Source organism: Diorhabda sublineata, chromosome 2, assembly GCF_026230105.1.
Source record: "Diorhabda sublineata isolate icDioSubl1.1 chromosome 2, icDioSubl1.1, whole genome shotgun sequence".
NCBI lineage: Eukaryota > Metazoa > Arthropoda > Insecta > Coleoptera > Chrysomelidae > Diorhabda > Diorhabda sublineata.
In genome coordinates, this window is record NC_079475.1 from 3,123,185 (window position 1) to 3,149,964 (window position 26,780).

The window sequence follows — 26,780 nt, forward strand, 5'->3', positions numbered from 1 at the left end:
TACAATTCCCTCTTGCTTTTATTTAACTTTGCGCTTCGGTTCCTCAATATTCTATTTTTCATAATATTCTATTTTTTTGTCGCTAGTCATGTTACTTTTGCCAATTTTTCATCACTCATAGCTTTTCGCAGTCTTCATCTAACCATTGATTTTTATTTCTTTTACTGTTTTTAATTTGGACTATACTATTTGCTATATCCAATATACTTTTCTTTATATTTTGCCGTTTCTTGAAAAATAATATTCATATGTCTATCCATCTTATTAATAAATTCCCGAGATTATCTTTCAGTTTTCTATGTTCCATCTCTTTTTATTTGCTCTGTTATGGTTAGTTTCATTATACGAGGCATATTTTTTAAGTAAGTACCGTTTTGCGATTCCTCCGCCGCAACCCCTACGCACTAACGCCATTACAGTCTGATTCTTCATTGTGTACGTTGTTTAGTGAGTGTTTGAGATGCCTCCGACAATCGTGAGTCCTGCCGATTATGAAGTACAGGCTGTTATACGATTTCTTAGTCCTAAAGGCGTAAAACCGATCGATATTCATCGTGAGATCTGTGAAGTTTACTGACAAAACATTATGAGTGATGGAATGGCAAGGAAATGGGTGAGCGCAGGGTATCGTTTTGCTGCATGACAAGGCCCGTCCAGATGTGGCTAATCGGACCAAAGATCTCATCAAATCTTTTCAATGGGAAACTCTAGATCATCCTCCCTACAGCCCTGATCTGGCGACCGGCGACTACCATTTGTTCCTGCACTTGAAGAAACACCTCGGCGGTCAGCGTCTTCAAGACGATAACGAAGTCAAAACAGTTATGATACAGTGGTTAACAAGTCAGGCAGCAGAATTTTATGAGGAGGGTATTCAAAAACTGGTGCCACGTTATGACAAGTGCCTCAATATTCACGGAAATTATGTAGAAAAGTAGATTAAGGTACAGGCATTCATGTAAAAATAAAATTATTGCGATATCTTTGCACTTCTTTTTTTAATTCCAAAACGGTACTTACTTATTAAAAAATATGCCTCGTAGTTATCACCAGAAAGTGGTCTGAATCGACATGTGCTACTCGAAATGATCGTACATCATGTATTCGTTTCTCTCTTTTTTTTTAATTAAAACGTGGTATATTTGATTTCGTCTCGTTTGACCTGGAATCATCCATGTTACGCTTTTTGTTTGAACTTGGTGCTAACAATCTGCATATTTCTGTGGCTATATTACAAACTCTATGTCCATTGTCGTTTTTTCTTTTAAGTAGCGATTCCTTACCTGCTAAATTCACTACATGTTCTTATTTAACAATTTCAACTTATGATATAACTTGAATTTAAATCATTTAAAAGATTACGTAAAAGCTTTGACTATTTCTCATTGTAAAATTATGTTATAAGCAAAACGATTTAATAGTTATTATATTCATGGAAGCTTAAAAATTAATACTCATCATGCTCTTATATTCCAGAATTTTTCTCTCCTGCAAACTCTAACCGTATGTTTCAAATAATTCATGCTAACTTACAGTTTGCCGTTCCCTCTGTATGTATCGATTTCTGTCTGGTGTGGGTGTTGGAGGAATACTAGGGGCGAGGGATACTAAATCGCCGCCACCAACAGTGCTAGAACATTAAATGAGAGCTTATTCGTAAAACACCGACGTTCCCGACCTTACGCTTACGTAACGGCGGTGACATCACTGACGGAGGCGGTAAAGATGAACGGAAACGCCTTTTTGTGCAAGGGTTTAGTGGACCTATAATAAAATCGATTCACTGTCATCGTAGGCGAATAGATATTAAATAAAAAAATCAATTCGATGAAATATGTTCATTATGAGCTTTAAATATTGTATGAAAATAATCAAATCCGGTGAGTATTTTCAGGCTTTTTGAAACATTAAGATAACAGGAGAAGTCATTAAAAGCAAATTATAAAAATCGAAAATTTGAATGTTGCTAAAGATTAACGAAAAGGATAAGCAATAACGTAGCGTAACGAGACCAGCAAATCCAAGTAAATTGGAGGCTAAACTGAGTAAGTGTCATAACGAAACTAAACAGGACGCGAAACTCTTTAAGGTATGTTGAGGATTGAACATTGAAAGAGACGATATGAAAAGAAACTAGACATATTCTTGCTTATAAAAATAGACAGAAATACATAGGACAATTGAAACAGTAAAATTTATAGCTGAATTCAAGAAAATAAAAATATGTGGAAAGAATAATAAGACATAGTAATTCAAGAAATTAAGTATACGGAAAATTAGAACCAACAAGAAATAAAAAAAACGTCTAAAGCTATGGATACGTAGATCTAATAAAGTAAAAACGTAAAGACAAATGGCTAGTTTGGATATGGAGTTGAGCTATGCTGAACTTGTGTCTCGATCACAGACTAAAATCAAATGTAGGTATGTGCAGAAATGGATTTGCTTGATAAGTGTGGTGATTTTACATTGACTTAATGATTAATGTGGCTAGGAATTCTTTACACAGTATAGGAAACGTATTACTGAAGGTTTCAAGTGATTTCTAAGTCTAGGAATGAGTTAATTATTTTCTATATCCATATCTCCAGGAATCTTAGGATGTACATTGTTCATAGGAAGATGACCAATATTATTAAAAATTAGAAACTACTGTTAAATCCATCTGAAAACCACTCCTTCATAGGATAATTTGCAATCACCATTCTTAATGCCCAAATACCCCTTCCAACCTAACCAACCACCGCACTAGTGAAGCCGTCGTTTATGATTTGAACGAACCAAATTATAGAATCAATTAAACGTCTAAGTGTCTGAAAATTAATGAGAAACAAAAGTTACCTACATGTCGATGATAAATAAAAGTATCCAATTATTTTATTTTAACATCTTTAATCAATACAATATCGTTAATCATTATATCTTTACTGAATAATATCACTTATAAATACAATACATTCTTTTTTTACAACTTTTAATCACAGTGGTCAATAATTTTTTTTGCCACGCGAAAACCAAATTTTGCATGTACTGTGGCCACCAAACAATAATATGTCAATGGGAAAAAAGTCATACATCAGGTTTCTTTGTGATATCAAGACATATTTTCATAAAAAGTACAAAAATTACTAACACTTAGAAATAAATATACCTCAATGTAGAATAAATAGCTATGATTCGTGAATGTTTGATTTCTGGTAGGTTCCCTTTAAGTCTTCAATAGTAATCTGCTAGCATTCCTGTACTTTTTTTCCCTTGATAGTGCTTTTCTATTATGGAAATGTCCTGATGAAATCTTTCGCCTTGTTCGTCACTTAGAGCACTCTAATTCTCGGGAAAGAAGAAGAAATATTTCCAAGAAAATATATTCATTATATTTATAAATGAAATATTCCATTAATTTATTACTGGTTACCGTTGGTATATAAATGCGTTTGGCGGTATCTAATCTTCTAAATTACCCGTAATAATTTACATAATTCATCATCCTTAAACTCTAATGGCCGGCACCCGGGATAACAATTTATTGTTATAATTCCACAGCGCAGCTCGTTTGAATAGGTTATCGAGCGTGTTTTAGTGTGTAAACGCATCTATAATATCCACAACGAACATTAACTTTTCGCAGTAACAAAAAACATTTCATCACTCAATGGAAGCTTATGGAGAGGTCATACCCCCAAATATTTTTATAGTAGAGCTGTATTCTAAGACATTAGCATAAACTCATGTATTTTCATCCTCAACTATACTTGATATGATATGCACCATCTTGATATTCCATCATCATTTGAAAGTTTCATTAAATCGAAGTTTCATTAATATTGCATTTGAATTTTGAAGTCGCAATAATCTCCACTTGTCACGAATCGCTACGAGAAATTGTATTCGTGTATATAGATCTTAGTCATCGGTGATAAATGAGGCGTAGAATTCCAAAACCAGCCAAGTCCATTTTTAAAAATTTTTCACAGCTGGCCGATAAAGGTCACATATTTTTGTGTTATCAGTGAACAGCTGATGTTATCTTTTCTTTTTTTTCTTTGCCACTTAGATACTAGTTCTCTAACAGCAATACAAAATTTTCGAGAAAAAAATTAATTTACCTAAGCCTAAATCTTCGAATTGGACTTGGCTGGTTTTGGAATTCTACGCCTCAAATTTGAGAAACTATTCTTCACAACTTTTATGCTAATATATTTATGACTTCAATCAACGTACATGTTTATGAACTAGAAATGTTGTTTGAAATACCAAACACAAACCATTGTTAACCTTTAGGTATACCTCTACAATTTTTATTCCTCTTTAGTACTTATTGAGTTACTCCTTCAACGTGCATATATATAATAAAATAATCCGAGCCTTATCTTCTCATGACTTTTTTTTGTAAGAATTGTGTACTATAGTTGTATAAAAAGTTTTCAACTTAACAAAGAAACAATCATTTTTATTTTCCAACAGAGTTTTCTTTTAAGTCTATATCTTTTTGAAGATATTCGATTAATGCAATCCCTTGATCATAAATATCCCAAAAAAGGTCGCCATTATTATCCCTGTCGATGAAACCCTTTGTAGTCCACTGCAGGGCCGGATTAAGCTAAGGCTTGGGGGGGCTATAGCCCCGGGCCCCAAGTCCAAGAGGGCCCCATCATTTGGAAATCATTCTGTATTTTTTGATGTGTTGATACCACAAATCTAACGTATTGATATTATTTTGTGAATTTTTCCGGGTTTTCGAATTCCTTAAGGGGGCCCCGTCATTATTTTAGCCCCGGGCCTTATAAAACTTAATCCGGCCCTGGTCCACTGTCTTGACTTTACTTGACTACAGTTATGATGGATACAAAAAATCCGATTCATTTTGCTTAAATTGTATCAATAAGGCTTTAGATACATTCATTCGGATGCGATTTTGGTACAACATGAGCAAACCAGGACCCAACGTGCAGAAAGCTTACATATGCGCAATTCTTCAGTCAGTATATGGTAAATGCTTTATTTTGCTATGTCGATAATCTCTTCAACTTCAATCGGACGTTCGAAAATGCGCAAATAAATTTCCCTCCTTGTATTGATAAGGCTACCATTTTACTAGGATGCTGGCATCTGGGAGGTTAGCGGGGCATTAAATCAAATGGGAGCGATTAGACTAGGGATGCCAGCATCGGATGCTAAAAAAGCCATCCGGAGGCTCGATTTTGTCCATCTTGGCTGGGTTGCTGAAATGCGAGCAGCCGGTCGCTTTTTGCATCCCGGGATGCACAAAATCGGTTGTGAGGCATTGGTTCAAATGCGGCGAATTATACTAGGCTGCTAGCATCCGAGCAGGCGCTCTATTTGACATATGCGGGCGCACGCAGTTTGCTCACGTGAGGGCCTGAGACTGCTGTCTGCATTGCATGTGTCATCTCGAGTCGAGTGATTACTGTGACTAGTACAGTATATCTTTAGTGTATTTTGCGATTGGTCCGAGGAATCTTGTATCTTGTTTAGAGATGTCGCTTTGGATGTAGCCTAGAAGCTCTTTGAAAGAAGGAAGTGACATTCTAAAGTAATTAAAAAATCTTGTTTCACTATTGCATAGTTCATCAAACAATGTAAAATATAGGCTTTTAACACGACGGACAGCTAAAAAGGGGTCCACACTAAACGCCTTTTTTTCTTAATTTGTAACATCAGCAACAACATTCATTCGTTGGGGCCATATTAACGACTGGTCAAAAATTAAAATAAAATAGTTGTCTGGGATGCTAGCATCCCAACACAAATTCGACTCAATATGGGATGCTAGCATCTTAGTATAAATGTAGCTTAAGAGCTGACATCTTCAGGTTAAGGTCGGAACCTTTTCAGACAACCCTGGTGTAAACATTTTCAAGGAGGAAATAATAATAATCACCCATGTTACTAAGAATGAAATACGTCTTGACAATCTTCAAGATTAAAGTGGTTTTGTACTTTAGAGTAATTGTTGAAATATCTGACAGTTAATTTTATTAAGGATTGGCAATTATTTCTCTTGCATAGTACTCTTGTATTTCTTCATTATTCAAGGTATGTATAATGATATATAGCTATAAACTATTAGTTCTTAATAAAGACAACTTTCTGAAACTAACGATGGTTCTAATTGCAATATAAAAAATCGCATGTATTACCAAATTATACAGATCTTCGATGGACTGCTACATACACAACTTTTATAATGTGACCAACGATTTGTATTATTTCAATATATAATAGATATTATAGGGTGATGAAATGGCAATAAAAGTTTTCAGATATATACACTGGCGAGCAAAAAATTGAGGTCACCTTAAAATTTTCTTGTTCTTTGAAATTTTACGTTTTCAGATAGTATTCGCAAACTGAACATCATTGCATGTGCTTTTGTAAGCTGAATGTGATACTCTATAGTAGAGTTTTTCTTGGATTTATTGATTTATTCTAAAAAAGCAATAAATTAACATTTTGGGCGAAATTCAACCTTTTGTTGTTAGGGAAGATATGGAACGAACAAAATAAAAAAACTTGACACTAATAACGTGTATTCCCTCCTCTTGCGTAGATAACTGCTTGAAGTCGGCGCAGCATACTTTGAATTAAGTTGCGAATCACATTCTGATCGTTGTTATCCCATTTCTCCCAACAGCAAATCTTTTCAGCTCCTGGACAGTTCTTGGTGCCGGTGTGTGTCTGCAAATCAGTCGTCCCAACTCGTCCCAGACATGTTATATGGGATTCATGTCTGGGCTGCGGGCTGGTCAATCAAACCGCCTAATTTCCACCTCATCCAGATACTCCCTGACAATTCTGGCTGTATGTGGTCTCGCATTAACTTGCATAAAAATGCCACGTTCCCCCATAGTCACCATGAAAGGCATAATACGGTCTTCTCGCACCTCCGTAATGTACCTGTGAGAGGTTAGGGAGCCATTTTCTATGAAGACCAACTCTGTACGAGCTTGTGCACCCAAACCAAAACTGACCCACCGCCAAATGGAAGACGCTCGTCAATGCAAACTTCAGCATATCTTTCTCCAGGTCTTCTCCACACTCGTCGACGTCCATCTGACCCAGTGAGGCAAAAACGCGACTCATCTGAGAACAATACCCAGCTCCAGTCATCATCATTGCAACGAACGTGATCTCTGCAAATGTCCTATTCCGCAATCTTGTGGACACCAAAAAATGGTCATCTCCTTGAGTGGTAACTCTTCCTCGCCCAGACCCTAGTCTTCTAGTGATCAGGCCGGTGTCCAGAAAGCGCTGGTACACCCTTTGCACACCACAAAGACTAGCACCAACAATTCTAGCAGTTTCACGTTGCCCCCGACCATCTTGTAACAGCGCAACAATTCTTGCCACAACAATCGAATCTAAAGGCATTACGGGCCTGATAAATCACTACACTAAACTGGAAAACAGGCAAGGGAAACGTGAATATTTAATTAGCGCAAAGGCACATTTTTCATCAAAGTCGTACTCTAATAAATCGAATGACAGCTGTCAAGTCTCGGAAAATTTGCTTTAATGCCTACTAATCCTTATCAATATTGGCGCTAAAATTATTCAAAATTTCTGAAGTGGCCTCAATTTTTTGCTCGCCAGTGTATATATATATATACATATATATATATATATATATATATATATATATATATATATATATATATATATAAATATATATATATATATATATATATATATATATATATATATATATATAAATATATATATATATATATATATATATATATATATATATATAAATATATATATATATATATATATATATATATATATATATATATATATATATATATATTTCTTCAATTTTTTATTTCTTATGCCTTTTGATAATTAATGCATCTAAATGTTCTTGATTTTAGGTCTCTTCTGTTTTAAAATTAGTTTTTTTTTGATAATTTTTAAAAGATAGATAAATTTTGACTTTTCTACTTTTCTTTAAGTCTTTATCAAAATATGATATTGACACTGATAATTTGTTTATTTATATTGATCTATAGATCACCTTCATCATGATTATCAAAATAAGAATAAAATCAACTCAGAACTTTGTTCTAATAAGAAAAATTAATTTTTCCTTGGTCCCTACATCAATTAAATTATTTGTAGTTTTATTAGAATTTACAAAATAGAGCTATAAATTTTACTTAAATTATTTAGATCTTTTTTATCATTTATAGCTTTTTCGTTCTTATGAATGTAAACTATTTCTAAAAATTCCCTTTTTCGTGTATTATCCAAATATTTCACTGAATTAAAAACACCAAAAAACAAAAGAAGTAATATTATATATCAAGTGCCTTGTACTAATTGTGACGCTGTCTACATAGGGCAAACATCTCAGTATTTATAAAATAGACTAAGAGGTCATCAATACGATAAAAATATAGAACTGCATTAACGCATGAAATATCAAAAAACATAAATTCAATTAATTCAAAAATTCTTGAAACGGAATCTAATACACGAAAAGGGGAATTTTTAGAAGTGGTTCACATTCATAAGAACGGTAAAGCTATAAATGATAAAAAAGATCTAAATAATTTAACTAAAATTTATAGCCTTATCTTGTAAATTCTAATAAAACTACAAATAATTTAATTGATTTCTGCTATGTATTTGAGATGTAGGGACCAAAAGGAAAAATTAATTTTTCTGATTAGAACAAAGTTCTGAGTTGATTTTATCCTTATTTTGATATTTGTGATGGAGGTACTAAATAAGCAAATTGTCAGTGTCAATATAATTGACAGTTGGTTGTAAGGCATGTACTGGGACCTTTTCAATATTCTGTGAATCCTTGAACAACTTATTTTTCTCGATTCTTCTTTTAAACCATTTTTCGTATCAACACTCAAAATAAAGCAGAACTAAACACTACGCATCTGTATTATTTTTACATGCTAATAGATAATCCACAAATGTAGCTTTCTTTTGTCTTCACTGCTTCTGTGCAATAATGCATGTTAGAAAAATAATTTAATGTGCGTAATATAGTTCGGAACGCAGATCTTTCATTTATTTGAGCCGACTGATTACTAAGCTTGCCAGGTTTTACTTCTTTCTTCCAGTGCCTGCTTCATTCTAATGAAGAGTGGCAATCATCCTTTGGAATTCCTCACGATCTTCAGTCATGGGTATAAGATTTACGGCTTCACGTACATGGAACCAATCTCGAAGATTTTTCAAACATGAAAATCTTTTTTTACCCAGGCCACGCCTGCCTTCTTTTTTCCCTTTCATGATCAGCTGTAACAAGGCATATTTTTTATTTCTAAAAATGTAGCCAAAGTAGGAAGCTTTCCTTTTCTTTGCAATGGTTAATAGTTCTCGTTCTCTGTTCATTCGTCTTAGCACCTCGTAGTTGGTCACCCGATCCGTCCATGGTATTTTAAGGATCCATCTAAAGTGCCACACCTCAAAAGCTTCCACCTTACGTATGCTGGAGACCTTCAAAGTCCAGGTCTCAACACCAGAGTACTCAAAACATAGCATTGTGTTATTCTCCAACGTGTTCTCAGGTTAAGGTCATTACTTATGAGAAGCGACTTTAATTTTAAAATGTGCTTCTGGCTATCTCTATCCTTGTATTAATTTCTTCATCTGGGTTCCACTCGTCATTCAGCCAGCTTCTCAAATACTTAAAACGGTGTACTCTTTCTATTGACAGCGACACATTATTAATACTAGTTTTCTATGAATTTTGTTTTACTGTAGTTTATTTTAAGTCCGTAAATAGCTGTTGAATATCTTGAATGGCTTTGCTTAAAATTTGGAATTCTGTAGCTTCCATGTAAAACATTTGTTGTATATGTTATAAAATTAAAGGGGGGATCAAATTATAGTGAATAACCCACTATAATCAGAAAACGAAAAATTATATATTTTACAAAAAACACATAATCAAATTCTCTTTTTACACTGTGGGTAACATTCCGTTTTATTTTATATCAACGTAATTCTTTTGTATTTGGCGAGTGTTTATTAATACTTGTGTCAAGCGTAAATCCTAAATTTACTTCCGTGCCAACAACATTTCAACGTACTAACTAAACCATAATTTTCATTATGTGTGATTTGGTTCACATAATACATTAAAACAGTTGAGGTAGGTCAACCGTTGCTTGTAATTTGATATCAAAAACTACGATTTTATTAACTAATAAAACCACTGATTATTACAATTTTAAGTGGAAACCTATTATGAAAATTAATTAGTTTTAAAGAATTGAAGAATAAAATAAATGAAAGAAATTTTCGAAATTGTAATTCGGTTCCCCTGAATTAAAAAGATTAATAATACCAATAATTGAGATCATCCTTAATATAACTGTATAACCCAATAAAATATCGACCATTTCAATTTCAATAACTTATTACTTTCCTTTATACAAATCAATTTTAACGTCTTAATAATTTAAGAAAACATGAGACTCTTTCACGTATACCAAGGGTAAAAAAATTACAGTTTGACGTTATTTCGTTCATTAATATCAACGAAAGACATTTCATTCTACCGTGTTAGTTTATGGATTAGCTTTTTCTTTGTAATTATCTATACATAGTGTTTTTATAATAATGGTAATTTGGAATAATTTCAATAGTTCATACCCGGGTTTTGTTTAAAAAACGTTTAGTCGCTTAATATTTTCAATAGCGATTTTTTCCATGCAATAATATACAAAGTGCTCAATTTTAAGATAAAATATGATCGTTGATTTTGTAGAAAACCGATAGCTACTGTTATACTGTATGAAAAGTTGTTCATAACTGCCTAATTTCAAATTTTCATTTCTTGCTGTTTACAAAAGAAATCATTATTCTTTTATGATTAAACAGCAATTTAGATAGTAAACAAAAAAGCTATTGATGTGGTCAACAAATGTTTTGAAGTTTAAAAATGTGTATCTGTTATTTGCTAAATTTTTAATGTGGTTTATTAAACTGAAATTTACAAGGCTAAAACTTTACAAATGGATATGAATATAGAACAAGATCACACATGGAAAATACTATATATTCAGAGAAAATTATTCTGAAATACTAACTATTACTATTATAAGTAAAATAGAGAATCGATTAAAAGAAAAAGCGCATATAAAAAACAAGTACTCAACAAACTGCCTTTAGTGACATCTGCACGAATTCTTAGAAAACAAATTGCATTCTTACAAAATAAAAATCCTCCAGGAATTACTGATTATCCTGGCAATAGACCATAGTTTCGTGAATAAATGATGTATCAACTAGACAACATTCTATTAAAAACATTCTGCATTCTGAATCTTTTACGTTTATACTACATGGTGACGAAATTGCGTTATTGGGCGAATGATAATCCACGTTGAGTAAGTGAGAGCTATACTCAACTCCGGTAAAAGTGATTGTTTGAGCATAGATTGTAGAAAAACATATTATAGGACCAATATACTTTGAAGAATCTCTCAGTAGAGTGTGTTGGTGCGGAGCTAACAGCAAGAATAAGAAGTTTGAGGAGATTACCAAGTTATCCTCTAGCGACTGAAGGCGTCCATATAGTTAGATCTTCGCTTCTAGAGCTTTCTTCTCTTGCGTATCCTTGCAATGACAAGGATTTTTAAAATTTTTGAACTGGAGTTTCTTCCTCCTCACAGAATTTAAACTGATCGAAAATAATGCTTAGCTCATCTGAGTCCACTGTTGGGTATAAACCTCCCGTATTTGAATTCATCTGTGTCCGTTTGTACGGCTGTCATCCAGTTTGCTTGCCTTTTCTCAATATTGTCGGTCCATATCGTTAGTAGACATCCCCTATCACGGTGTGCGTCTTGACGAGGTCTCCACTCCAAAATTTTTCTTGCCCAGCGTCCTATTTACTAGATATATATTATACTTTCCCTTCACTCACCAATATTTATTTACAAATTTATAAATGCTGATTCATAGAAACAGTTTAGCGGGATATAATATGGTTTACTGTGCAATTGTTGAGTATTCGTTGACGTAAGTCTATTATTTCGAATAAGGCGAATCTAAGTTCTAATGCAATGCAATACTACATTAATGTACAATTTCCTGTAGTTATCTAAAGGAGGATGCCGTTTATAGTGTATGTTGATAAAAATACACTTCGACTGATAAGAACTATTTTCTGGGTTCATTATGTATCATTGATATAACTTAAAATGTTCTCAACCGGTAATACTCTAACAGTGGTAACCAGGAACGGCTTTCATCGGTTTTGTCTAAGAAAAAATTACGTTCGGTAAAAAAGATTTTAGTTGTTCTAGATACTAAACATATATTTTTTTAATTAACTCACATTACTCGTTTTATTCACACTACTAATCAACTTTGTATTTGTATTTCTGTTTATATAGGGCTAATACTTTACTTTGGAATGCTTAGAGAGAAAATTAATTAACGCATCAACAATTAATTTATTAGTGTCACAATTTACAGAAAGAAATATTGCTTAATTAACTATTACATAATGTAGTATTCTTCTTAATTATATCGTAAAGTGGCATCTGTTTCAAACGAAAACAAAAATAATAAAATTCCACAATGCAATTGATGTCTACGGCAAGATTGAAGAGCCACTGACTTTTAAAGACAAATCGATTATCGAAGAATCATCAAACATTTTGTTACCTCTTCCAGTAAAGTATCGTCACGATAAATATTATGGCTTTGTTTAATATTATGGTTTATCTACAACCTATGAAATTTGATTTTAGAATGTATATTTTTATACCATCCGACTCAGATCTATTACTATTTTTATTTTTTTCTAGTATACCTCGATTTTTTTTTCATTATAGTGTCTACGCATTTCTCTAATTATATCATTATAATCTAATAAATCATAAGCTTCTATTTTAAAAACAAAGCTTTTTATTCACGATCGAAATACCTATTTAGTATTCATTCGAATAAGATCTTCATATTTTTGGCTAATGACCTTTAAAAGTCACACCCAAATTCGGGAATACTTTTTTCTGTTAGTTTCTTTTCAAAGCCACAGACGAAACCAGAAAAGCGGTGTTACATGACAGAACAATCGGAAGTGGTATTGATCGCATAGCACATGGTGATAAATCAGTGACGTACGTATTTTCCATTGACTGCTGAAGGAACATGAATTATTTTAAAATTGTAATAGGTAATATTTTGATTCGACTAGTGTACTTTATAGTGAGATCGTAAGGAATAGATATATAATTTATACTTAACATTCGAGTACATAAACATTAAAATAGATTTAGTCGAAAGCTGAGTAATTAAGATTATTATTTACACTTGAGCCCTCCTTAAAATTATTAAATTTTCTTATATTCCCTAGGTAATCAAATAATTGAATATTAAAAAGTCATTCGGTTAGGACATAATAACCAAATAAATCTCGAGTTATTTTTACATCTTGAATATTATTGAAATGACCTCCATTTCCAAGTAAAATGACTGAACAAAGGTTCATCTTCACCGCGCAGACCTCGAGAATGTGTTATTTTTTACACATCCGATTTACCAAGACTGGGAACGCCTCTGTGGCAATTTTCAATGATGTTTATTTAATTGCCCATGTAAACGAAAAGATGAGTTTCCATCAACAACAGTGTTAAATCAGATCCAGCCATGGATATTTAAATGACGATTCAAAGTCGTCAAAATCGAAAAGTACATGGGACTTTCATATAAAAATCTGCTCCCCAGCTAGATTAAATCTCCTAATGCCTTAGAATGGAGAACATGGAAGCATATTTTCAAAAAAAGAATACAGATCGGTACAAACTATGAAACTATTAGTTAATTGGTTCGAAATCGAGATATATTCTTAACAAATGAACTATTGATCTACAAATTTTTTCTCACACCCATTTGGATGTATGGATTGGAACTCTGGCGTTCAGTTTCCAAATGGAAATTTGAAATTTTCGGAAGTTTTGAGAAGATATCAACCCAATATCCTAAGGGTTATTTTCCATGACACCTAACATAATTATAAGAAATTAAAACTAAAAGAGGTAATTAGACAACAAATAAAATATTCAACCGTGCTAAAATCCCATCGCTATATATCAAACACGATTAGTGCAACCTAAATACCTGAAACATCAAATCCTAGATAACTGTGCAGATTTTAATATACATTATTTTAGACAATTTCACATTCGCTCTTCGATGCCCAATTCACTTTTCTCAAAAAAATCCCAGATCCAATCATGCGTACACCAAATGTTTTGAAATTATCTAATTAAAACTGTTTGGTGACGCTATCCCAAATATATTTTCTTTGCCTTCCGAGCAGCTAATAGTGGAATAATTTTTGTTATTCAGATAGCTTCAGTTATCTCAACAAATTTCTTCTTAAACATTTTGTCTTTTATGTATTATGGTTACGTCGGTTTTTTTTTTTCAATCTCGCCCAATTCTCTGATTTTCTCATATATAGTTATATTCCATAAGTTTATATAATTTTAATTGTGGTGTACCAAAAAAAACTTATTTTTAAAAAAATTTGTACATGAATATCACGATAAATACTATCTATTAACGATAGACCACAATCAAAAGAACTGAAAAATCAATTATAAGATTCTTCTGGTGTTCTGTAGCACATGAATGATTGTTTTAGTTAATGTAAATAAATTGATCAGAACTTTGGGAAAATCATGTGCCCTGATTGTAAAAAAGCTTACGCGAAGATTATCCTCTACATTTATTAAACTAATTTCGTTTTCAAAGTATTGAGTCTTGTTCTGACATATATTTTCTCCCGGGAGAAAAATTGTAACATCAGAGTTTACATAATGGTTAGTTAGTAGCAGTCACACGTAAATCCCAACAATATGTATTGTTTGTAATCCTCACCCCAATAAATAATAATAAAAATATACATATATAACATCTCTTCGCACAAGTCATTCATCAGATATGTCATCAACTCTCATTAGATGGGGTTTTAGAAAAAAAATTCTTTCACGTGTAGATATATGTAAGTAAGAAAACGAAAATTAAGTTATACAGTAATAATTTATAGATGTCGAGACACATATAAAAGTAAATTGTTGTCCTTTCCATCTTTATTCCGTTGAAAATATCTTATGCTGAGGAATTTTTGATATAAGTACTGTCACTTTCATAATCTAACAAGCAAGATTGAAAAACAATAATATTAGTTCATGGTTATGTTAATATTTTATTGATACAATTGTTTTTAGCATCTTTTTGATAAAATGAATCTAATGAAACATTTCAACTTTGGTATGCGTTTTATATGAAACAATTTCTTTATCGTAATGAACTAAATATTCTATAATTCAAATTGGAGTTTATTGAATATTTATTATGACTAAGAAATTGTTTGTAGGTAAAAAGTTTAGTGATTAGTGAACTAATCTTTACCTGTACAGAAATTCCTCGATAGTGTTAATTCATGTACACGTATGTATGATCAGGAGAGAAAATTCTCTTATTTGTTATTGCTCCAATAAATACCTGATGTCTGTTTTAAAATAAATACGATTAATATCAACAATTCTGCTTGTACACTCAATTGTTCTCTGTTTATAAATGTTTATTTAAGTTGAGTTTTTTTATTTTTACTTCAGGGTCAAGCCATTGTCCAACTAGCAAAGACCATTCCAGATGTAACAATTTTCGGAGTATGCTCCAAAGGTAAACATGAAGCGTTGAAAGCCGCCGAATCACCCATCGATCATCTATTAGAAAGAGGATCCGATTATACCAGTGAAGTCAGGAAAATATCTCCCGAAGGCGTAGATATTGTTTTAGATTGTTTATGTGGAGAAGAATGCAACAAGGGTTACAATTTGCTCAAGCCTATGGGTAGATACATTCTCTATGGTTCATCCAACGTTGTCACGGGTGAGACCAAAAGCTTCTTTAGCGCTGCTAGATCGGTAAGTAAAAATGTTACAACTATGTTAAAATTTCGTTGTACACTAGTTAAGGACTTTCATTTTCTTTATGTTTCTTATATTCAAAATGTAAGTAGTGTTGTAACGATTTTTGTAAACAATATTATTAATATTATTCAATTCTGTGAAAGATAAAAAATTTTTTAAAACATAATTTCAGAAAAAACATAATTTATTTTATACGAAACAACTATATTGTTCGGTTGATGATTGTTTATCCCTTCCTTCCATGTTTTCTCTGGTCTTCCTGTTTTTCAGTTTTGTGGTGGCATAAATCTCATTACTTTCTTTAGTAATTTTTTAATTTTTGCCATTCTGTGAACATGCCCGTACCATATCAGTTGTTTCCTTTCTATACACGTTACATGTCTCTCCTACACTATCTGTTCCTTAATTAACTCATTAGTCACTCTTTCCAATCTTGATATTCTGGATGCCCTTCCCATTGCGTCCATATCAGTAGTTTCTGTTATTCTTTTCATTTATTATTTTAGTCGCCACGTCTCTTCCAAAGAACCAGCAAAGATAAAAATCAAATGAACATATCAAAATATTGCTCTTCGAATTAGTCCATGTTCATGGTTGAGCAAATCCTAAAAATTGTTAGTTTTACATGTTGACCATCTATTAGTTCATGAAAATTCCAAATACTTAGTTGAATACACTTCAATTGTTAGGAGTTTATACACAAGACCTGTCGAATAATCGTTAAGTTGACACATCTGCAATCTTGATAATGCAAGTATAGTAAGCCTCATGGTATAATGGTGTATGACCCGATATCTATTGCAAATGGATAATACCTACAGAATTATTTTTTTACACCGAGAAACAGTCTCAGCGTCCAGGTCAGGCTTAAAATATTTTTCTTAAATATTTCAGTGAAAGAGTTTGAAAGCTTTCGAGAACTATTTATAAGCCACTGACACACGAAATTTATAATCTTCTCTATAATAACTGTTATAACAGAGTAATCATTTGTAGTTTGGAATTTCCTCGCTTGGAAAAACTGTGTTTTGACTACAAACAGCAAATCATATGATTCACAGAAGAATGTAAAATTATATACTCGTATATTGACGGAACATAGTATGACACACATGAAGATCCAATGAACGTGCTGTGAATGTACCGGCATCTCGCGGAAAACGGATCAAGTTTTCTGCATGTCGGAAGTACTGACGGATTTGTGCATATTATACTCCTACTTTAGGAGAAGAATATTAGTAACTGTTCCGCAGATTACCACGAGGAATGAAAGGTCCACTTTTTGAAACATCGTTCGAAAATAAATTGCTCCTAAAAATCCCGGACAACTCAATTTAATGGACAACTCAAAAATATCATTCAAGTCAATTGACTAGAAATCCAAAACTGGCATATAGCAACAATGATGTAGTGATGTATATGATAGTAAATAATAATCCAGAGCTAGATATACAAAAAAGGACGTTTTAAGCAGATTAAAGGAATTAAAAAATCTAAAGACATATATGGTGGATATAACTGCAAGAAAAAAAGGATATATAGTGATAAGGTTGCCACCTTATTATTACATACTAAAACAACAAAACCAAGTTTAAGTATCGGTGTTGTAAATTAGCGTCGATAACAACTTGTAGCAAGAATACGTTCGACACGTGGTTAACGTTAAAATTCCTATATGAAACTTTATAATTACACTAAGCGAAAGTGACAGTGATGTTTGTACATATGTATGTCTTTTGACGACTGAGATGTGGTATATACATATAACATAAATATGATGGTTGTTCTGTAAAGTATTGAATCTGATTCAACACGTCGGGAATTCTGGGTATCGAACAAGGGACGGATCTGGTTTATTGCAAATAATTGATAATTGATTAATATGTTAATATTTGGTAATCTTTTATATTATGAGTTGAACATAAACGCTATGAAAAATTATATGTGATTACATTAAATGCTTCTTACTACAAAAAACGGCAAAAGAACTTCTTAACTCATTCGTTGGTCAATTAGAATCTCAAATTCTAATTGAAAAAATTTTACTTAAACAAAACATAAAAGAGTTTATTAATAAAAAGGTGACAATGTATCAAGAACATCTACTTAAAGTATTTTGTCCTCAACATGTCATGGATTATAATGGAACTAATTAATTTTCTTTTAGATTGATTCTAGTTATATTTTAATATAATAAATTCATATATTTATCAAAGTTAGTTCGAGATAATAACATGATATGTGAGTTAATAACGGGATTATTTCCACGTAGAATAATAATAATTATATAATTCAATATTCGTTACGGCATTCAGCATTAGAAAAACGATAAACATTTGAATCGAAAACTATTCTCGAGCGTATTGGTGGAATTCCTCTTTGTACATACAGGTATATTAGGAATGTTATCTTTCAAACAAAGCAGATTTTTGCAGGATATATTTTTAGTTCGAGTGTGGATATTATATTATGGATATTATAGAATTTTGTCTTTTTCTTTTAGTGGTGGCAAGTCGACAAAATCTCTCCATTGAAACTGTTTGATGAGAATCGTACTCTATCTGGTTTCAATTTAAGACGTTTAATGTATAATCAACATGGACATGAGCATGTACATCAGACTGTACAAAAAGTTTTCGAATTGTTTAAGGATAAAAAGATCAAGCCCCTATTAGATTCAACCTGGGCATTAGAAGACGTAAGTAATTAGAAATATTGTAATGTGAAATATATTCCATATATTTTCTCAATATATATTTTGTTTATAATTTATGTACTTACTTCTTTATCTTAGCATAAATGCGAAACACACAGTATATTCTTTTAATACTATGATTTATGTATACCTACAAGACTTATTTTTTCAAATTAATTTAAGCAATAGGTCCTTGATCTGAGTTCTTTCCGTCACAATTGTGATTATGAAATTATTTTGGAATTTATCTGAAATCCCTGATAGTGAAATTTTTTTTTGATTACTGTGGACTTCCAAAGATACTCCAACCATATCGACTGATGGATCTTATCACCAATGTATCCGCGATTGTTGTCTGATCGGGACCACCTTAACTTCCACCTATTTGGTGGAATAACCCATTACAACCAAAATGTATAATAGTCCACCGATATTTAGAATAGCTTCTAACAATATATTGTTACAAGGACGTCCTTCTCTTGCGATGTGGTCCATTAACCATATTATAACAATCCTCCAAGCTTTTCATCCAATAAAACTTTTCACGGACTGAATGAAGATTGTTCCTTATTCATACGATAGCCTATTGTATCTCAATAGCTCAGCTACCCTTGCAAAAAGGTCGTTCATTTTCTTTAATTCCTTATTTCCGAGATATTCTGATATGTTTATGCTTGTGAATTTTCTTGATTTATAATTAGTTTTTTTTATAATTTTTTAAAGACAGATGAAAATTTGACTTTTCGACTACTTTCACTTTTTATCAAAATATGATATTGACACTGACAATTTGCTTATTTATATTAATCAATAGATCACCTATATCATTAATATCAAAATAGAAATCTGTTTTAAGTACAAAAATCAATTTTTCCGTAGTTTTTACATCTCAAAAATATGAACTAGCAATTTTACTTAAATTATTTTGGTCTTTTTTATCATTCATAGCTTACTCGTTCCATTTTTAAAATTTCTTCTTTTCGTTTATTGGATTCCTTTTAAAGAATTTTTGAATCTTTATAATTAAATTTATTTTTTTTTATATTTGGTAACGTGGTTCGTTAATGCAGTTTTATTTTTTTTATCGTATTGATGACCTTTTAGTCTATTTTCTAAATACTGAGATGCCTACTTTACCTACACAGCCTCACAATCAGAACAAGATACTTGATATATATTACTTCCTTTTCTTTTTTGTGTTTTAGATTTTAGTTAAGTGAAATATTTCGATAATGTATTATCATTTATATATTATATACATTACTGAAGATACATTAGTGCTAAAATTGCAGCATCTTCTTGAAGTGGACCTCTTAGCTTAATGGCGACTGCATTCTAGTCGAAATTCTTGGGGGACCGTCGGTTTGTGACGTTTAATTATTGCAACATCAGGAGAAGAAGCCGCGGAACTACGGTTGCTGTTGGTTGATGATTCAGGCCCCTTTTTGACATATTAAGGCGCCAATAGACTCTGGTATACACTTTTTCGGAATTCTTCTAGAGTCGGCGTGCTTAGATCCGGACATGAATACTGCAGTGGAAAAAAAATCTTATGCCACCACTTGTGAGATTTTCTGTCAACAGCATAACTTCTTTTTATTTGATCAAATTTATCGGCAAAATTCATGAAAGTGTTGTAGTCTATGATGAGCTCTAGAAAGGATACTTCAGTACTAGTACCATAGCGTTCTTTGCTGTTAACTTTTCCAACTTTTTTCATATGATGATAATTAAACAAAATAAATACTAAAAATAAATAAATCTCTTATTTTTCCATTTTAGTAAACTGATTTTTGTTACCGAAAGAGTGAAAGCAGAGGAAACATCAAATTTTTACCTGTCTTGAAAATAATTTTAAATCGGAAGAAGACGATTTAGAAACATCAAAATCAAAAAAATTATATACTTAATATTTAATACCTTCTAGTGGTTGCGTTATATTGTCCGTAATTCCAGCTGCCGTGATGTCTTGTGAATATTCTCCCCTCACAATGTATAATCTCAAACAAATTGAGGGCTATGCCATTATTCTTCATTATTCATCTATTTTATTTATTATCTAACTTCTGCTCTACCGATCAAGATAAATTATTGTCTCAAATCATTAAAATAAATTTAGAAATCACTGTTAAGGTGTAATTTTCATTTTTTCGAATATTATATAGGTTGCTGAGGCTATGCAGAAAATGCACGATCGTAAAAACGTAGGAAAAGTCATCCTGGATCCAAGTATGGAACCAAAACCGAAACCAGCAACTCCTGCAAAAGGAAAAAGTAAAGAGGACAAAAAGAAACAGTCCTCTGAAGAAAAGAAGGAACCAGAGGAGAAGAAAGAAGAACCAGCCAAGGAAGAGAAAAAAGAAGACAAGAAGGAGGAACCTGTTACTAACGTTGATTCAGAAGGGAATTCTGCAGGTAAAAATATGTGTAATAAAATCAAAGAATACAGGTATTACTAACAAAGATGATGTTGGTGAAACAATATCTTTTATTTCCATCTCTTAACAAATCATCGGGGAAAAAGTTTAAAAAATGGCTATTGTTCAATTATTTAGTTAATTCGACCCTATGTATTTGTAGAGAAACATACGGGGTGTTTCTATATTCGACCGACAACGCTCTACCACAGAATAATTGATTCATTTTGATATAGTAATATAGTAAAGTAATATTACTTTATCAAGGAGCATATTGGTCACCAAATTTGAAAAAAAAATTAAAGGCATTATTGATTTATGGCAAATTTTTGATTTTCATTTAAAATTTTGAGCACCCCATATCTCAGCAACTAGGTCCCGTAAGGATTCGTATTCCTATATCAAAATGTATCATTTATTGAGATCTCTCTGTGGTAGAGCGTTGTCGGTTGAATATAGGAACACCCTATATATGATCTCAACTGTATTTGCAAATCATTATTAAATTCTATCTCTTCTTTTATATAGTTTAGAACGAGAAAGTTTGAAACCATGACAAATGAGATTCTCCATGTCGTAAAAATATTCCTTATGTAGCTAATTTTGCATAGGAACTAAGTTTATTATGTTGAAAATTTCCAGACTATCTTTAATATCTATTTTTAGTTAAGTTTACTTTTAAAGACCAGAAATATTAAATTGCTAGCATTATTTATATGGAAGCAGCGATAATAAATCTGAATAAATAGGGCTAATTTAATGAAGGGCGTCAAATTTTCATCCAAACATTTAATAATTTTTAACAAGTTATTTTTTAATTACAAAATACTATATCCATACTTTCTTATGAATGTTTAGTCCAGTAATTAATGAATAAACTTACAATTTCGAAATAATATATATATCCAGACAAATGATTAATTTTTTAGCGCCCAGTTTCTTTCTTTCTTAATAATCTCGACGGTTACTTCACATGTTTCTTGTACACTTTTTGACACCTCTTTCTTTCAGGAATTCTCATTCTGCTGCAGAATATAATTATGTCTATAATTTTATGAACGTACTAGTCGTGAATCAGTGTAACATACCAACTAATAAAGGACTATCATCAACTTATTCTTTATATTCTTCTCGTAAACATCTTGATCTTTGATGAAACTGCTGCAATTGCTAACTACTTAATTGATTAATGATCTTTTTCCAAGAAAAAGATAAACATTCCTTCATAGATAAAAAATTGGATGTCATGTCAAAATATAAATTAAGTCTGATATATTTCAAGGCAGTTTTGTTATATCTCACATATCACATTTTTACTATTACGTTCACATTAACCCACTTTTCGTTCAAATTAACCCTCTTTTCTCGGTAATTTACTAAATACTGGAAAAAGTTAATTTATTTTATAGGTTTTGCTTATAAATATTTTGTTTATTTCCAGAATCCAAGAAGGAGCCTTCAAGTTGAATTGCTACTTATATACAGAAGCTATCTTCAAAAATTAAATATATGCTTACATTTTTGAAAATTTTTATCCATAGTTTATAATTTTTTTATTATGAGAATATTGAATGCGACGGACAAACAAAAGATCTCAAATATGTTACAATAACGATTTTAAACTGTACTTTTAAGGAAAAACTGTGTTATTTTTATCTTAAGTATCATGTCTAAGACCAATAATGACTATATCAATTATTTTTATAATTGTTTTCACATAAAAATGGTGCTCATTTTTCCAGTAGATTTGAGAAATCTTTTTGATCCAGCTTTTAAAGACACATATCTGTGTACCAAGACCAAAAAAATATGTAGCATTTTTGTAACAAATTATTTTTCCAATCTAATTCACTTTTTATCATAGTTCTAGAAAAGGACAAGTGAAATGTAAAAAAAGTAGTGTTGTCCGGTATTTTTGCTATTCAAGCTGTTGAACGTTTTCTATGCATATCAAAACGCAAGAAATTATTCACATTTTCACTCATTTTGTATCAATTAATTTGTAAATTGTAATAGTAGAGCAGTTGCTTATGAGATTATTTTTAATTAATTGTCCAAATGTATTTTTATATATAATTGTGTTTTATTTTTAAAATGTTTTTATATTATGTTAAGTCTTTGGAAACATTCAAATTAGATTGATTCTAACTTGAATAATTGCCAATTTAATAAACATACCATTTAAAAGTGTGTTAATATGCTAAAAAATGCTTAAATATTTATGTAAATGTAAGACTGATGTGTTATTGCTAAAGCTATTATTTAGATGGCCGTAAAATAAAAATGTATAAATGCTTTAAGTGTTTTATTCCTTTTTTCAAACAAATTTTCCCTTGCATAAAACACCAATTTCAGTTTTCAATTTAATGTTGTCCTTATATAGTTTTTTATCTTAAATTCAGTTATCTCCCTAGTAGTTGTAGAAACTAATTATATGGAAATATCACAAAAATCACAACATTTCTTATTATAATTGTGATTTATTGAGTCATAACGGTAAATAGTACATATGATGTATTATGTACATCATACAATCAATACATTATTTAGATTATTGACTTCTGGATTATCCAGGGTGTCCCAATTCTTCAGTATCGTCATCAACTTTGGAATTTTAAATAGAACACCCTATATTTTATTGCGTTTTTTGATTTAGTGGTAAAAACAAAAGTAACTTTCATAAGACCGACCTATTTATTTCTTCACGGTTTAGAAAATATTTAAGGATATTTGAATTTTTATTGAAAAATCATTATACAGTAGAACCCCGGTTATCCGTGGTGCGAGGAGAATAGTAAAAAAAAATCAGGGCGCCCGACTTTTGAGATGGAATACCCATTTCTTTCCTTGCTCAATACCACCCTTTGGAGTAATAAATTATTGAAGATTTGTTGGGTAAAAAATAAACACCTTGAATTTATTCGTATGTACGTAACTATTAAAAATATGCACCCATTCATTACAAGAAGTATCCGTATCGGAGGAGAGAAATTATGTAAAATAAAATATTAAACTTTAAATGTGTACATATGTAATTAAGGTTTCAGGCGCCTGACCTATTATTGATTCTGAGAAGCGTTTATGCCTAAGTAGAAAGAGTCGCAAAGCCTGAATTGCTAATTCATTCCAGCAAATGGTTTTTGTTGATTTTCCCCCTACTCAAACCTCACTTTTGTTCACTTTCAGTGTTTCAGTAGCTTCTGATTAGTTTTCACCTACTGATCGGTTGGCTAGTTTCTTTGTTTATTGACTATGGCTTCAAAACGTAAGCGTGTCGTGCTTTCTTTGGAACAAAAAGTGCTCATTATTAACCGTGTCTTAGATCGCGGTGAGAGTGTAAGAAAAGTGGCGGGTGAGTTTGGTGTGGGAGAGCAGACAGTGCGTGATTTAATTAAACGAAAGGATGAAATTTTGCGGTTCATATCTTCAGCTGATTCCACATCTCTGCTAGCGTCAGGAAGAAAAACAATGAGGAAGTTAACATTATCTGACATGGAATCAGCTTTGTTTGAATGGTTTAAACAAAAACGTGCTGAAGGGATTCCTATCTCTGGACCGATGGTTTGTGAAAAAGCTAAGTGGTTTCACGAAAGGTTGAATATTGATGAACCATTTGGAGCTTCACAGGGTTGGTTATTTAGATTTAAAAACCGGCATGGGATTAGACAATTAGACATTCAAGGCTAAAGTCTAAGTGGCGATTTAACAGCTGTTACAGTTTTCAATGAGGAATTTGGTTCATTGATCTCAAAATTAAACTTGTCCCCCGATCAAATATACAACGCAGATGAATCAGGGCTCTTTTGGAAAATGTTACCGTCGAAAACATTAGCTGCGCAGTGTGAAAAGTCAGCTCCTGGACATAAATCTAGTAAGGAAAGGCTCACTGTCATGATATGTTCAAATGCATCGGGTACACACAAGCTAAAACTAACAGTGATCGGGAAAGCTAAAAAACCACGATCGTTCAAAGGAACAGACGTGAAAAGACTTCCGTGTAACTATTACAGCCATCCAAAAGCTTGGATGAATCAGGCTATTTTCAAAGAATGGTTTTTTCAAGATTTCGTGCCATCTGTGAAGAAATTTCAGGAAGAAAATGGACTTCCAAAGAAAGCTGTTCTCCTACTTGACAACGCTCCTAGTCACCCATCAGAATCTACCCTGAAAACCGAGGATGGGCTAATTTTTGTCACCTACCTTCCTCCTAACGTCACATCATTGATACAACCAATGGACCAGGGCGTCATTTCTTCCTTAAAACGGAGGTATAAAAAGATTTTTCTCCGTTTCCTTCTCCAAGAAAATTGTGTCGATTCAATGAAGGACCTCCTCAAAATGTGGACAATAAAAGATGCCATTTTTGCTGTTTGTGATGCATGGGAAAACTTGCCATCGAGTACATTAAGACTTTGCTGGGCAAAAATTTTGGACCAAGAATATGGGGAAGAAGACAACATGGATGAGCACGATGTTGTACAAACTTGCCTTGAACTGTCTAGATCTATTCCAGATTTCATCAATGTTGACCGAAACGATATTGTTGATTGGCTGCAAAAAGATGAAAATGAGGAGGGGTTTGAAATCCAAACCGATAGTGACATTGTAGCGCATTATCTTAGTAGTGATACACTATCTACTTCTCAACTGCCTGATTCGGAGGAGATTGATAGTGACACTGACAATTGTTTTGGTCCGACAGAAGAGAAAATTCAACCAACAAAAGCAATGGAAGCAATTGATATTCTTCTGAATTTATGCGAGCAGGAAAATTTTGATTTAAACGATGTCATCAGTCTCAGAAAAATCAAGACCGAGGTGAGAAAAGTTATTGCCAACCGTAAAAAACAAAAACTGATAACATCTTATTTTCGACCTATGTAAATTCACTCCCCGATGTATTTTTCATTCTTTTTGATTTTTTAATTACTAAGAATACATTCGATTTATGTTTTCTTTTGTATTTTGTACATAAATATAAACTGTTGTTAGAGAAAATATGTTACGTATTTACTTACAATAGCGTCTAGTAAAATATTACTATCTCCGGGAATATCTCTAATTGGTGTTAATTATGTTTGTACATGCTTATAATTGATAATTTTGATGTACTTATTTACATTTCTACAAAAATTGATGTTCAATAAATTTTTTCTCGATTAACCGTGGTTTTCATTTATCCGTGTAAGGGGGACGCCACCATTACCCCGGATAATCGGGGTTCTACTGTATTTGGAAAATTCCACAAAATAAAAATGTGGCTATCTGGCATTATTTGCAAAACGAATTTCGAGTCTAAGATCATCTTTTTTAGTATACGAGTTTCGAATTTTGTAAATAACAAAATCTCATTTTTTTAAAGACACACCCTTTATACCATACCTCTAATAGAACTCGCATAAAAGTAAGAATCATTTCATACATACATGTTCTATGCCTATATGATGGTTGTGGAGTTATTTGACTTTTTCTCAGCTTTTCGCCCATTCCATAGTGAAAATAATGTAACACATTGAGTATTGCATTTATGAAAAAACTAAAAAGAAAATGTTTATCAAAAACAAAAAGCTATAAAAATATCGTACCCTTAAATATAAATATATTTACTATATAACTATCTGTATAACATATGCGTGGCGTCCTAGGAGTCCTGATTTAACACCAATGGACTTTTTTGTGCCATACCACCTGTATTGCAGAAAATGGGGGAAACATAGAGAACAA

At 32.0% G+C, this 26,780-nt stretch overlaps 2 protein-coding genes across 2 annotated transcripts in view; both read left to right on the top strand.

Moving 5' to 3' along the window:
• The window catches only part of LOC130440553 (synaptic vesicle membrane protein VAT-1 homolog-like), a 62,472-nt gene extending 39,121 nt beyond the window's left edge, over nt 1–23,351 (top strand). Inside the window, exons 4-7 of the mRNA XM_056773799.1 lie at nt 15,627–15,938; nt 18,448–18,642; nt 20,805–21,054; nt 22,498–23,351. Of these exons, the coding sequence (XP_056629777.1) occupies nt 15,627–15,938; nt 18,448–18,642; nt 20,805–21,054; nt 22,498–22,523 (783 nt within the window). The 3' untranslated portion in view covers nt 22,524–23,351. The remainder of the gene's footprint in view (nt 1–15,626; nt 15,939–18,447; nt 18,643–20,804; nt 21,055–22,497) is intronic.
• A 1,515-nt stretch (nt 23,352–24,866) lies between these two features.
• LOC130453155 (jerky protein homolog-like) lies at nt 24,867–25,940 on the top strand. Its single transcript, XM_056792763.1, has one exon. The coding sequence runs from the start codon at nt 24,867–24,869 to the stop codon at nt 25,938–25,940; it is 1,074 nt and encodes a 357-aa protein (XP_056648741.1).
• The last annotated feature ends 840 nt before the right edge of the window (nt 25,941–26,780 follow it).